The following is a 14,816-nucleotide window of genomic DNA, read 5'->3' on the forward strand; positions in this document are numbered from 1 at the left end:
AAGGTAGCTGAAATAGTACAATGAGACCCATGAATAGTACCAAAAAGTGTAATGGAACCCATAAATAGTAGCAAAAATAAGTTGAATAGTATAAAAAAAAGTTGGCTTTTTAAGCCAATACCAAACATATACTAAATGATTAAATTATAAGCTCAATAAAAACTTAAGTTAGTTCATTTTAATTTTATATCATTTCCCTTCAAGTTGAGATTACTTTCATTTTAATTTTATTTGTCTTTAGCTCCACCAATGTAGCCATAGTTTTGTATTTGGTGGTACTAAAGAACAAAGTTTCTCTTCAAACTGGTTTGAAGAGAAATACTACAAACTTATCATATATTTTTATCTTGAGTGTGAATTTTGAAAATCTAACTGCTAGATTGCATGTTTTTATTACATTCTTAATGCTTATAAAATTTTAAGAAGATCAAAGATCAATTGCTATGTCATCAAATAAATGTTATAATTTCAAGTTTTTGTGATCTAAAGTTGTGTATAAAAAATAAGTTAATTGATCGAATAGTAAATAACATCTGATTTGAAAGAAATTTGATATGTATGTTAAGAATATAAGGAACATGAAATTTAACAGTTAGATTTTCAAAATTCACACCTAAAAATAAGATATATATGAAGTTTGAAGAGTTTCTCTCTAAATAAGTTTGGAGAGAATCTTTGTTCGGTGCTAAAAATAGCAATATAGTTTTTTTATTACTATAGCTTTTTAGCACTACCAACCAATACTAATGCTCTAATACATGTTATTTTGGGTCTTTCAAAAAACAAAAAAAATACATGCTATTTTGGAATTCCGAAATTCCTCGTCAACTCAAATACAAATTTCAATAAGAAGTTTAGTGCTGATATCATGTTCAAAAGTAACAAGAAATTATTAGGTCCACAAAGAGGATTGCTGATGTGGTCCTCCCAACCAATGAGACATCTATGCAAATGCATGAATGAGCTTCCTAATCAGCATAAGGAATAAAAGATAAGAATTACTAGGTGATGTCACATTTGTATAAATAACGGTATTTTATTTGTTGAGAGGTCAGGGAGGATCACGTTAGTAGTCCTCTCGGTGGACCTAATAATTTCTCAAAAATAACTATGCAATTTTAATGGGTTTTCAAAATGATTGAATTTTAATAACTAATTTGAAAATATAATAAATATTAACAAAATTCATTGTACCAAAATGATGGAAATTATGTTAAGAAAGAAAAACCAAGTAATAAATTAGTCAACAAAATGCCCTACTTTAAAAAGTTAAGTTAGTTAACAAATGCCTTCTTTTCCGTATTTACCAAAATGATTGAAAACAAAATTAAATGATTTCAAGTATGAGAGTTTTGTATTATATTTCTTGTTTTGTTTTTTGGTTAGCCAAATTTGAAATCCTTCATTCAAAAATAACTATAGCCATTTTGTTAAAATTTTACAAATTTTTGGGGCAATTTAGTTTTTAGGACAATGACTAAATACATATTGATCTTTGTTCTTGGATACACCTTGTAGGGGTATTGGGCCTAGGAGCTCATTATTTATGAATATATTGCGCCTAGGGCCTAATCCGAGGATGAAAGGTTGTTCGAGGAAGAGTAAACACTGTCAAGGGAGTCCGTGTTAGTAAATGAGAAAGTTAGTTTTTGTCATAAAGGACCAGGAGGGTGGGCCGAGGATGAATGCCTCCTCGGTTAACCAAAGCTGAGGTTCGAAGAAATGGTCTGTCGTCCAGGGGAATGTTCTAAGAAATTCTGTTGGTATGGATAAGCATTATAGGAACATAGGACAGGGGGGAGTCCTAAAATATCTAAAGAGAAAGTTACTACCACCGCATTAAATGCTCTGCAGCTAACCCTCTAGCCACATTAATGTGGAGGTGATACCTGAACAGTGATTTTTAGCCTTACAACTACTACATAAAGATTTCAGGAAGGTGCTGATGGGACAAGTATCAACACCAACCATCTGGTTTGCACGTGGAAGGTAAAGATGAAAGGGGAAGAGAGTATAAAAGGAGGAAGAGGCAATGAAAGAGAGAGGGGGATCGAGAAACTAAGAGAAAAACACTGTAGTAGTCAAGAATTGAATCTGTAATCCAACTTGAGAGAAATATATAAGAACTAATATTCTCGGACTTTGTCGATGACGATTTTCTTTAGTTTAGATCAGTCTATTTTCTTTTTCTTGTCATCTGGATTCATTTTACTTGTCATCCAACTCATTAAAACCCAGTTTTCCAACCCACTCTCTACAAATTCATTGTATTGGGGTTTTTGGGCCTAAGTTTGTCCATCACTTGGGTTAGGGACCCAAATTGTGTCCTTACACACCTATACAAATGCATAGATTACGAACTAGTCATTTATATCATATTAAATTTGAAACATAATCCTTCTCCAAAAAAAAAAAAAAAAAAAAAAAGTTGAAACACAATCAGAATTCAAATCAAATCCAAAATTAGCTTCTAATTAGAATCTAATTTTATGTCACATGTCTAATTTAATTTTCAAGTCAATCACAAAAGCCAAGGGGACTAAATAATAACACACACTAAACCATTGGTTTGGGATTATGTGGTTTTAATTTTTAAATATCTATTGTTTGATATCTTTATTTATCTTTGCATGTTTGATTCTCACTTACATAAGTTGTAATAAGTTGCTAATCAATATTTTTAACCAACTACTGCCGCGGGTTGTTGAAGATAAGATCATTAATATATCTAGGATAACTACATATTTGATCTCTATCTTTTACACCATATTTCAATTTAATTCTTAATTTTTCAATTGTGTCAACTTGGTCCATAATTTTTTAGTATTATGTCAATTTAGTCAATGTCGTTATATATTGGATAAAAATTGCTGACATGGCAAACAACCAAAATAAAATTTTTAGTGTATTGTCACATCAACGAAAGTTAATTTTTTATTTTGGTCATTAGACGTGTCATCAATTTTCATTTAAAACATAACAGAAGGGACTAAATTAATACGGTACTGAAAGTTTAGGAACCGAATTAATACAATTGAAAGGTTAGGGACTAAATTGAAATATGATGTATAGAATAGGGACCAAATAGGTAGTTTATCCATATATATAATATACATCAAAATTAATTGTAAAGCAAGGTTAATAGCAGTTTATCTTCTGTTTTTTTTTTTTTGGTTGGACAAACGAGGATATTCCCTTTTTGAGTTTCTGACTATTCCCTTAGGTATATTAAGTTCCCCCTTCCCACAAACACTAAGTTATAACAGGAAGGAATTCCTTAGGGGTGGCCCAAAGACACTGGTAAGTGGTTTTAAATCCAAGATTTCATCACTTAGCCAAAAATCTTGCTAAATTAAAAGTAATTAAGATTGATAATTAATATTAAATTCTCTTATTAAATGCATATGCATGAGTTAAAAGCTATAATAAGAATATAAAATGTGAGACTTAAGCCTATTTGGCTATTTCTTCCCACTCCACCACCACAACAGGCAAGGCAAGCATGCAATCTCAAATGAGTGAAACCCACTTAACGTCGCTATTGGTAAGGTAAGACGTAGATCCAGCAGTCTTGTTGCACAGATGTATTGGGTTAAAATGGTATACTGCTTTCCAAACATGAATCACACTTTTGGTCACCCACCACTATATGTATATGTAATATCCAACTTGCTACCACTACCGCTTGACATTTCCTTTTTTCTTTTTTGGGTCTGACTAGACAAGTATACTCATCAGTCACCAATAATATTAAATTAGCTTTTAATTTTATTATTAAAAATAGATCCCTTGAGGTAAGGAAAGGTCTGTGCATCCAACCCATTCTATTTATGAAATCAACCCAGCGCATTGGTTGGATTAAAATTTTATTTTAATAAGTCTCAAGTTGGATTGGGTTTAAGTTGGTAATTTTTTTCAATTCATCTTACCCAATTCAATCCAAGATACATATGGATTTATTTTATAACCCTTATATTAATTTTTTTAGTTTGATTAATTTGGTATTTTAAGAATTAGCTTTGAAGAATATAGAGATTTGAAATATAATTTAAGCATATTTGTATGAATTATAATAATTTATTTTAAAAAGTGCTTAAATAGTCTAAGAAAGCTTTTTTTCCTCCTTCTGGAATGAAACATTTTGCTGACCCAACCTAACATATGTTGGGCTGCAATATTGGTTTCTACATTTCACTAGTATAACTAAAATTGGAACAAGGTCTAAACTATTTATATATCTTTTTATTGAGTCTGAATTTTAAAAATTTAATAGTTAAATTGCATGTTTTTTATGTTCTTAACATACAAGTTAAATTTTGTTCAAATCGGGTATTATATACTATTTGATCAATAAATCTATTTTTAATGCACAATTTTAGACCACAAAAACTTGAAATTTAAACATTTGAGTGGTAACATAGTAATTAATTTTTTATCTTCTTAAAATTTTGCAAGTATAAAAGATAAAATACGAACATGTAAACCAACAATTAAATTTTTAAAATTCATAACATAGGAGAAAATTGAAAGTTTTCTTTCCAAACTAGTTTATATAGAAATTTTTTCTCTAAAATTATTATCTCACAATTATAACTAAAATAATGTTTTAAAACACTATTTTATAGGAAGCTTGTAGGGAAGTGAGTAACAAATAGTGTTTAATAAGATGTTAAGATTTTAGCTTCTCAAAAATTTATCTCCCAATTTATTGGTTTGGATGGAAGATACCCAACCAAATGTTTAAAAAAATTGTACTTGGCTATTTTTGGCTTTGCCTTCGTAATGAAGTTTATGTTCTTTTCTTCTATAACCAGGGGAAAAAAAATTAGCTTATACATTCACATTCATAATTTTAAATTTTTAACCAACTTTTTTTTGGGAGAAAAAAATACTTGAATTTTTTTTTTTTTTTTTTGAATTGACTGTAAGTCAATTCAATGATTCATTTAGGTGAATGTGTAAGTGTGACAGAAATAGAGAGAGACAGAGAGATCAATTGTCACCGACAAAGAAAGTAATTTACATGTCAGAGACAACAAAGGAATTATAGTAATAGAAAGTTGTGAAGGTGTGCCACAGATTGTGGCAAACCACTCATCGTTGTAGAATAGCCTCCGCGTTTACCCAGCTTCCTACGCACAACAGAGAAAACAAAGAAACAGAGAGAAAAAGAAAGCCATAGACGAAGACCAAGAAACAGAGACTTAGCACAAAGAGATAGAGAGAGAGAGAGAGAGAGAGCGATCTTTGATCGAATTTCCCCTTGAAATAAACCATCTTTCCCTATCTGATATCTTTCTTCGTCACCCAATTCTCATTCCCGCCAATTCATCAAGATCACGCTTCTTTCAGATCCAACTTTCCCATTTCACACGCAAACAAACAAAACTAAACCACACCCATTTTCTATTTTTGTGAAATTTCACGTTTATACACACATACAAACACAAACACATGCATATTAACACAACCCATTTGGCATTTTTCAAATTCTTGTGAAGTACACATCTTTACAATCCAATAGATTCCAATTCAGAAGCTTTGATTCACAAAAAAAACAAGAATGGACGAGTTTGGTGTCTTAACCGAGCGGTTTGGATTGAAGCCTCAAGGTAAAGCTGCTCCAATGGCCGCTTCGAAACAACCCACAAGTTCAAGCAATGCCCAGACCCAGAATTTCGGATTCAATTCGGGTCAAAACCCCAAACCCTCTTCCTCTTCGTCCAGATCCTCCCTGCATTCAAATTCTGCTTTTGGGTCTTTCCTCGATGATCAAAATGGAATCTTTCAATCCAACGGCGATTCCAAAACCCAGAATTTTGGTGGCTTTGATGATTTGTTATTCGGGGGACCTGGTAAATCCACAAACCAATCTAATTCGTTCGATTACGATTCGATATTTTCGAATAATTCGCATGGGAAGCCTTCGACGGTGCCTATTTATGGTGTTGATGATGTGTTTGGTGGAATGCCTGGCTCGAAGAGCTCTGCTTCGGCTCCGAATAATGATGATGTGTTTGCGTCGTTTGCTTCAATGTCGAAGCAGAGTGCTCCCATTGATGATTTGTTTGGTAATTTGGGTGCAAAATCGAAGAGTGCGAGCCGGAATGGATCGGTGAAGAATGCCAATGGTTTTGATGATTTGATACCTGGATTTGGTGGAAGTAGTCCTCCGAATATCGGGTATGTAATTGTTCTAAGAAAGAATTTTGATCAGTCACATTGTTCAATTTTACTATTAGAATGCCAATGTTTTGCTCATAATGACAATGCTTCTGGTTAGTTTCTTGAGTAGTAGTTTAGCAATTTAATATTAGTTTGAGTATAGATTATTATTGTAGTGACCTTAATTCTTGAAGAAGTTGTTGAATTTGCTATATATGATGGGAAAATGTGGCTTTGTCAATAATGTCATTGAAGTCTGGGGATGGTTTAAAATGGGTTTGGTTCAAAATGTTTTACATTTATTAAAAGTGTTTGTTTATATTAAGTGCCTAACATCCCATGTCATAAAATTTGCTTACATTTTGGTAGAATGATATTAATCATTTGGAAGAAATAAACAGTCCTCTGCTTCATTTACCTTACTCTAATAATGCCTTTAGCGGATACTAGAATAACAATAATAGCAACTCTTAACGCATGCAGATGCATGTAGTAATCTTCTTTTTGTTCTCAAGCATTGATATGTGGAGTCAGGAATGGGCTTGCATATGAATGGGATTGGTGCATATAAATCGTCATTCAATTTGATTGCTTATGGAAGATAGCAGTTTACACAATTGACCTACCGACTTGGCTTGTGGATTATTAGAGAATAAATAACAATAATATAACATATGATTGTTATTGAGTGGCATTTGTCTTGCCAATCATGTGTTAATAATAAGTTCATAACCAATTGTTGCTTTATGTTTGTTGGCTTATTAACAAATGCCACTTGTTTACCTTTTATTCCTGTGAAGGTATGGTTGTTGGGAGAACTAATGGATCCCCAATGATTGGCCAAGGCTGGAAAGGTCTATCAGATGAACAATGATTAAATCTATGGATTCTTAGACTATAATATTTTTAATCTAAATGCAAAAAATTGGGGTGAGCATAGAGGGTTGGTCTCAAGAACATTTTGCTTGAATTTACTCTGGTTATGGGTTTGTTACCTATGATGGTTTGGTTTTGAGCCTAGATGCTTGGGAGATAAGATACTAGAAAGTACAAGGTAATTGAGAAAAGAAGTATTCATCCTGCACTTTCCATTCTTGCAGTATTGACTTTTAGATCCAACTGGATGGTCAAAATAGTAACTTCATATATATATATATATATATATATATAAACGCATGAAAGCTGAAGGGTACAATGACCAAGAAAGATTTTAAATAAACTGAAAAAATGCAATTGAAGCATCTTGTCTGCCACTAATGTATTTTGCGGTTGCAACTAAAGGATAGAGCACCTGCTTTCAAGTTGTATTTGTGGCTTTAACTAAAGGATAAAATATGCCTTTAGTCAGTCTTGCATGCATAAGTGGTTCCTTTCCTTGTCATGCATTTTAATGATGCATTAGATGGATGGTTAATTCTGCAAGCTTTGAATGTGGTGCTATTGCTTTCTAAGCAAGTTTCATGACTGTTATTCATATTCTTATTATTATTTTTGATCGGTAGTATTCATATTCTTATTATGACTGTTACCATTACCATTGTTCGTACTATTACAAATACCATTTACTTAATCAGTTGACCAGTTCCAGATCTGTCTACATGAAGCTTATCAGTGAGTTGGTTCATCATAGTTTGCCATGCATACTTGCAAAGATCTACATCTTCTGTGGTCCTTTCCATCAATCAAATGTTACTACATGATTACTTCAATATTTTTGTATTGTTAACATGCTAGACAAATCTCGTTGTCCTCATTTTCACAATTTTTTTCACAGGACAAATGCTAGGGCTAATCAGACTCAGCGATCATCTATTCATTCAACTAAACCGGCCTTCACTTCAGAAGACCCCTTTGTAATATTAGAATCAACTTCAACCACTGCATATACTTCCTCAGAACTGTTCTCAGATCCACTTGAAGAAATAAGTAAGCTGAGTAAATCTGGTGGCACAAAACTTGGAGTTTCATCAAATGCTATCCCGTCATTGAGGCCTCCCCCAAAACCAATGCAAGTTTCAAAGGCAGATAAAGGTTCTTATTGCTTTCTCAAATTTTGGAGATTCTTAGTCCCTTAAGTCCCCACATAACTTTAATAATTGGGAGATGATTTTTGATGCAGTTAAGAACTCAAATGTGTCTTCAATTGACGAACTTGAGGACTTTGCCATGGGTAGGGTGCGTAATAAAGCTGGTGAACGGTCAGAGGTATCCACTAGTAAAAAAGTGGTAAAGAACTCAGCCACCAAATCTAGTAGATATAATGAAGCTGTAGATACTTCACACCGTAATCAGCAAAGGGGTGGAGATGATCTAGAGTCCTTTTTCAGTTCAGGTTCTAGATCAAGCAGTGTACCAAGATCAAGGGCTACAACTTTGGTAGGAACCATAGATGTACAATTTTGACCTCTTTTTTTTGCACCAATCAGATTATATTATTTTGTTTCTCATGCACTTTTTAGGACCCTTTATTTGATGCATCAATATACAAGAGAGCCCCTGAAGTGCCCCAGAGGAAGCCTTCAGGGTCCTCAGTCAGCATAAAGAAGTCTCCTTCTGCTTCATTCATAAATGATGACCTTTCATCCATTTTTGGAGGTAATTTATTTTTGAAATGTGATTTTCTTTTCTAGCAAGGAAAATTTCTTTGTAGGGAATATCTCTTCTAGTTTTAATTTCTATGGTGAATTTTGTTTGCAAAAGATGCTTCATTACTTGGAGAATTTCAAGAGGTTGAAGGGGAAAGTGAAGAAAGAAGAAGAGCCAGATTGGGGCGTCACCAAAGGACCCAGGAGCGCGCGGTGTATATTTTAACCTTATCCTTATGCTAGTGTTTTTTTTCTTAGATGTAACCACATTTACGTTCTTGGATGCATGAGCTTCATTTGTTTCTCTGTTCTTGTTTAGATGAATGCAGAAATTTTATTTGATATAAAGGTGAAGGGGAATTTGCAAGTGAAAATACACAGTCGAAAGGGAGTTATAAGATCTTAAAGGAAAAAATTATGATAATCTCTTATGCTATATGTATTCAGTCATCATTATTTCCACAAATTCCATTTATTCAATTAGCAGTCTGAGATAGTGAAACTTCAGTTGACTTTCTTAGCATTGTAATCCCTCCACTACAATAGCCTTTCAACTCTTGACATATACAACAGCATCTTTTAAGTCATATGCAGTCCAATTAACTACCTTCAGATTTCCTGGCTTAGCTGCATGATCTTGATTTGTATTCACAGCACATGGCCAATTTGCTTCCTGGGTTGACTGACACTATCCATTATTGAGTTTTGGGTTATATTTGTACTTACTTTTGAGTGGGATGGTTTGATAGTGTGTTGGTTGTATTTTCAGGCAAAAGCTGTGGCTGATATGAACCAGCGTGACTTTCAAACACAGCAGGAGCAAGAAGAGAGGCGTGTAAGTGTTTGCTGTGTTGGGTCGGAGTTCTGATGCTTTCATTTGAGATCTAATACATATATATATAATGATTTTCCAAATATTCACGGCTTATCGCTTTTCATCAATCTTAAACATATATTGTTTTCTTTATTTCTTTACATTTTTTCCTTGGGTGGAGATCACTTATAAAGCATGTTTATTTATGTTGTGCTACTTCTTACTGTCTTTATTATCATTATTTTTCTTTTCTTTAATAACTGCTTAGTGTATTTCAATGATTTTGTGGGCAGAGGATTTCTGAGACGGTAGACATAAAAATAAAGAGCTGGGCGGCAGGAAGAGAAGGCAATATGCGTGCACTGCTATCATCATTGGAACATGTGTGTTCTTACTTTTTACTTCTTGAGTAGATTGTGTTATCTTACATTAGCTGATTTTTCACACCCTTCTGGTTTTCCTTAGAAAAAAAAGTTCAAGAATTAGAACTTATGAAATTGAAGTCATAATATCAGGTTTTATTGGTGGAATATGATTTCAGTAGTCTGGGTTAAAAAATATATTGTATTAATCAAAGACAGAAAATAGGTGTCTCTAACTTCCTGTGCAGATCTGTAATTATCGGTGCAAGACAGATAAGTAAAATAGTTGTGCCAAAAAAAAAAAAAACAGGATTCACATAGATGGTACACCTTATTTCTTGATCATTGACTGTAGACTCTCATCAACTCTGGAACAGAAATTCTGGAGTTACAGCATTGAGTCATTGACATACTTTCAGGCAATTTTCAGAAAGGCTTTGGCACTAACATGGTTTCTAATACATTTGCCTCAGCCTCCATAGTCCATACTAATGATTGGACTTGGTGAGACACATAGATGTGCATGTGTGCATCAATGCATGTATGCATGCATGTGCACACACACACATACATATGTGCTTGCTCCCATATGTTCTTAATTGGACTATCCTTCTTTCAGATAGTAATGAGTACATCCAATATTTGTCTCGGAGAATTATAAATGATTTTCAAATCAATTAGAGTTGCTATGGTGCATAAGAAGTTGATTGGGATATTCATTTTTAAGATTTGTTGAGTTATTTGGTTGTAAGTAGTAAGAGCCTGATAGTCCATATCACTGTAAAAGACAATGAACAGCACCAAAAGTCTTAAGAAAAGCTAATTCAACACCCTCTCCTCTCTCCCTCCAAAAACATATATTTTAAATTATATGACATCTGTTAACTCATTTTCTTTTAATCATCTTCTTTTCTTAAAGATAATTCTTATCTTGTCTGCATTTACAATTTATGTTTGATATATGTTAAAAGATAAGGACAAACCAAGAGTGAATTTTAGGCAAAGCTGATTTAACCCTAGAAAATGAGTATTTCTAATTACAGAATATCTATTCAACTCATTTCTTTTTTCTTTCTAAATTTTTTTAAAAATAGATTAATAAACATTGTATGGCCCACATACAGAACAATATGTATGCATGTATATATGTATGTATGTGCATTTTTTATTTTTTATTTTAAAAATATATTTATGTATGTATGCATGTATGGATCTGTATGTATGACCACATCTTCAATGCCTATTATTTTGAAAGTCCTTGCAGGGTTATCCCCAGTCTTGTGTGGTGTGTAGACTTACAGTAGCTATTGAAACACACGATCGACCACCCAATTTTAAAAATAAGTTACACTTAAACCCTTGTCATATATTTTGTTGTTAAGTCTGATGGAATATAGCATTGAAAGACTAATTTACCCCTCTGCCATCTGTTCTAGAGGGTAAATTGGTCTTTCAATGCTAAATCCGTCATACATAACACCAAAACAAACGATAGGGGGGCATTGAAAAAAGTTATACTTTTGGGGGGGTCAATCATGCATTTCGATAGTTCAAGGGATTAAGTGAAATCAGGTGAAATTTAGGGTAGAAAAGTGTAATTTTCCCTAATATTTTAGGCTGACTGAAATGACATAGCAAACTGAAATTTAAATACCTTGCTTATTAATTTGTGAATTATCTGATCCTAGCATAATCTAAATAATATCTTCTGGAAGATAATTATTACGTATTAAAAAATATATATTGTCAGTTGAAACTCGTTTAAGTCTTTTGAAGTAATGGCTTGTGCCTCCTGGAATCCTCTCAAGTTATTCCTCATTTTTCTTGATACACTTTTTAATGCGGAGGGTTGCTCGGCCAGTGTTCTTCCATAAGTTTCAACGACAAGGAAGAAGGAAGAAGGAAGAGTTATAGGAGTCTAATACTATATTTTAAAATTACAACTATGTCCTTATCCACGTTCCAGAAAGTTAAAAAAGGGAAAATAAAATATAAAATACAATGATACTTCCTATAGATTTAAATTTCAAGCCTAATAGGATTTTCCTATTTTTTTCCCTGAAGGCAATGTTCCCTTAATTCTATTTTGTGATATTGTTAAAAGAGTGATTGGTTGCATTTACAGGAAAAAGAAGTGTCATTTTCTTGGTAGAAAACCATCCGTTATCTTCCTTAGAATTATGACCTCATTGATTCCTGAGTCCTTAGTAGTTAAGTATTTGATGTTTATAACTACATTCTCCAAAAAAAATAAATGAAAGTATTTGTCTTTGGAATGATAAACAGGTGCTTTGGCCTGAATGTGGTTGGCAGCCAGTGTCTTTGACAGATATGATTACCTCTGCCTCGGTTAAAAAGGTTTACAGAAAGGCAACATTATACGTTCATCCTGATAAAGTTCAGCAAAAAGGTGCCAGTCTTCAACAAAAATATACTGCAGAGAAGGTTTTTGATATCCTTAAGGTACCCATCAGCATTTCAAATATATTAAAAAGAACTGATTAGGCATAAGACTTTAATTTTGGTTTGGTTTGTTAATAGAATAAATAAAATTTCAGTAAAAGTGATGTTGGATACAAGCATTGCACATAGCATATGATGGTCTTATTCTTTTCAAACTTTTATCTTTTTCTTGCTCTTTTACTATGTTGCATAAATTCCTGCATTACCAATGGTTATTTCAAATGTATCCTCCTTTTTGACCCAGAAAAAAGGCCCTAATTCATGATGCAGTTTGTTAATAGGACAAGTTGCTGCTGTCTGTGGATGAATCCTGTAGTTATAAATGGTTTTAGAGCATTTTGCACAAGAATATAGGAATTAGTAATTATTTCCACAATTTGATCCCTTGATAGTATATTAACTCTTTGAGATGTAGTTCTCAAGTGGCAGACTTTGAAAGGAAAGATTCCACTATCATTTAAAGTGTCCCCTATGTGACCATGGCAGGTGGTGGATATTTGTCTCTCTCTTTTTTTTGATAAGTAACATTTGTCTTTAATTTCTACCTAGAAAAAAATGGTGTAGGTGCTTTCTTCTCATTGAAGGTCCAAACATGCCTCATGATGAGTGCTTAGTTTTTTTTTCCTTGGAATGTGAAAAATTATTCATCAAGTGTGGTTGCTTTTGTATATTGCTAATTCATCATTTAAAATGGAATCCAATTTTGGTAAATATCCTTAGTAATCACTAGTATTTCCAACTCCATTACAATCCTGTATCCATTAAATTAGTTTCACACTTTGTTGTATAGGGAGGGAATAAAGAGTCTAGCCGGTGGGGTTTATTAGTACTTGCTGGTCATTAACAATTTCAGTTATTTTGGTTTTCCTTTTAATGTAATTTGGAAGGCTGTTCTTGTTCCTTGGTAATTGAGCCTTATGAGAAAATAATCCAGAATGCCTTCTTTGACTGGCAATATCTATGCTTTATGTTCTACATAGGCTAAGAAACTGAAAATGTTTTAGAATTTTGCGATCACATATCTGATTATGATTCTCTTCTAATTAACATGACTACTATTGCATTATTCTCTTCTTCTGCGGCAATATAAATTTTATTTTTTTTATTTATTATTTATTATTTATTATTTATTGGTTACTAACTGACAAATAAGCCATTTGTTATATTCTTATTTTGATTCTTCATTTTGCTTAATTCTAACACAGGAAGCTTGGAACAAATTCAATAAAGAAGAACTTTCTTAGATAGCTCTGGTGAATCATTCCTTTTCAGGCCACACGGGTTAGCAAATAAGTCTCATATTGGTGAGGAAGATGTATGTGCTTTACCATTAGAATGGATTTTGCAGGTTTGAAAAAGCTGTGGGCTGAGTTCTGCTTACTGTCATTCCCTAAGAAACATTCTTCCCCTAGCTGCAGGAATGCTTGATAAGGTGGTCTTATGAGTACTCCCTCTCACAGCATGTGGAACCCATACATCTGAGTCCCACACCATCTCACTAGATACCACCTCGATAAAATGTACTTAAATATCAAGTAAAGTAATGTTGATACAGAAATTTGTAGGTTTCTAGGATTTTCGAGGTTTACTGGGTGCATCCCCATTGAAATTCAATCAGCCAACAACCATTTTGACGCAAGGACCCTTCTTCCACTCCCCCTCCTCTCTCTGGTGGTGTGGGGATAATTACTTTGCCATAATGTTGTTAGCATTTGTTTTGTGGTTGTTATTTATTGAGTAGATAGATACATGTTATTAATTTTCAACACGTGTCATTTATTCAAGACGTTGAACAGCCAATCGGCCATTGGGCTTATGGTTTATTTTGCGTATTGTAGTTGACATTAATCATGGTTTCTAAAACTTCTTTTTTTTTTTCAATTCATACTTTTAACATTAAAAAAAGTGGCTAACATGTGTCTAAGGGTCATCAAATAGCCCACAGCCCGACCCAGAAACCCAACGGCCCACTTGACTAATGGGTGACCCGGCCCGTTGTTATTGAGGCCCATGGGTAGCCCACTAGCTCATTGGGTCAAGTCGTGGGCTAGTTTTTATGCCCATGGGTACCGGTGGGTTAGCCCAGTAGCCCAACCCGTTGCCCAACCCATTGGCCTAACTCGTTGGCCCATCCCAATAACTCAATTCATAACAAAAATATATAGGAAATGTATGAAGAATTGATCTTGAGATATTATAGAGGAATTTCTTAAGAGAACTCCCCCAACCGCTAAGATACTAAAAAAAAAATTTTGCTAAACTTAGTTTACTAAATATATATTTTTCTCATAGTCTAGCAAATTTGAATAAACCATTTGACATTTTTTTTATTAGAGATAAAAATAAAAAAAATTATTTAAAGCCTTAATAAAAAAAATTAAATACTATGGTTTGGAGTTCAAAAAAATTTTTAAATAGGTTTCCATT

The 14,816-nt window shown here is 33.2% G+C and overlaps 1 protein-coding gene across 1 annotated transcript; it reads left to right on the top strand.

The window, feature by feature from the left end:
* Positions 1 to 4,996: 4,996 nt before the first annotated feature.
* On the top strand, positions 4,997 to 14,212 carry LOC126701277 (auxilin-related protein 2). Its single transcript, XM_050399405.1, has 9 exons — positions 4,997 to 6,183; positions 7,940 to 8,196; positions 8,285 to 8,541; positions 8,625 to 8,760; positions 8,866 to 8,963; positions 9,520 to 9,585; positions 9,858 to 9,947; positions 12,213 to 12,389; positions 13,595 to 14,212. Exons 1-9 carry the CDS (start codon positions 5,564 to 5,566, stop codon positions 13,631 to 13,633), a joined length of 1,740 nt encoding a protein of 579 aa, XP_050255362.1. The 5' UTR covers positions 4,997 to 5,563; the 3' UTR covers positions 13,634 to 14,212.
* The last annotated feature ends 604 nt before the right edge of the window (positions 14,213 to 14,816 follow it).

The sequence above is a fragment of the Quercus robur genome, chromosome 9, assembly GCF_932294415.1.
Source record: "Quercus robur chromosome 9, dhQueRobu3.1, whole genome shotgun sequence".
NCBI lineage: Eukaryota > Viridiplantae > Streptophyta > Magnoliopsida > Fagales > Fagaceae > Quercus > Quercus robur.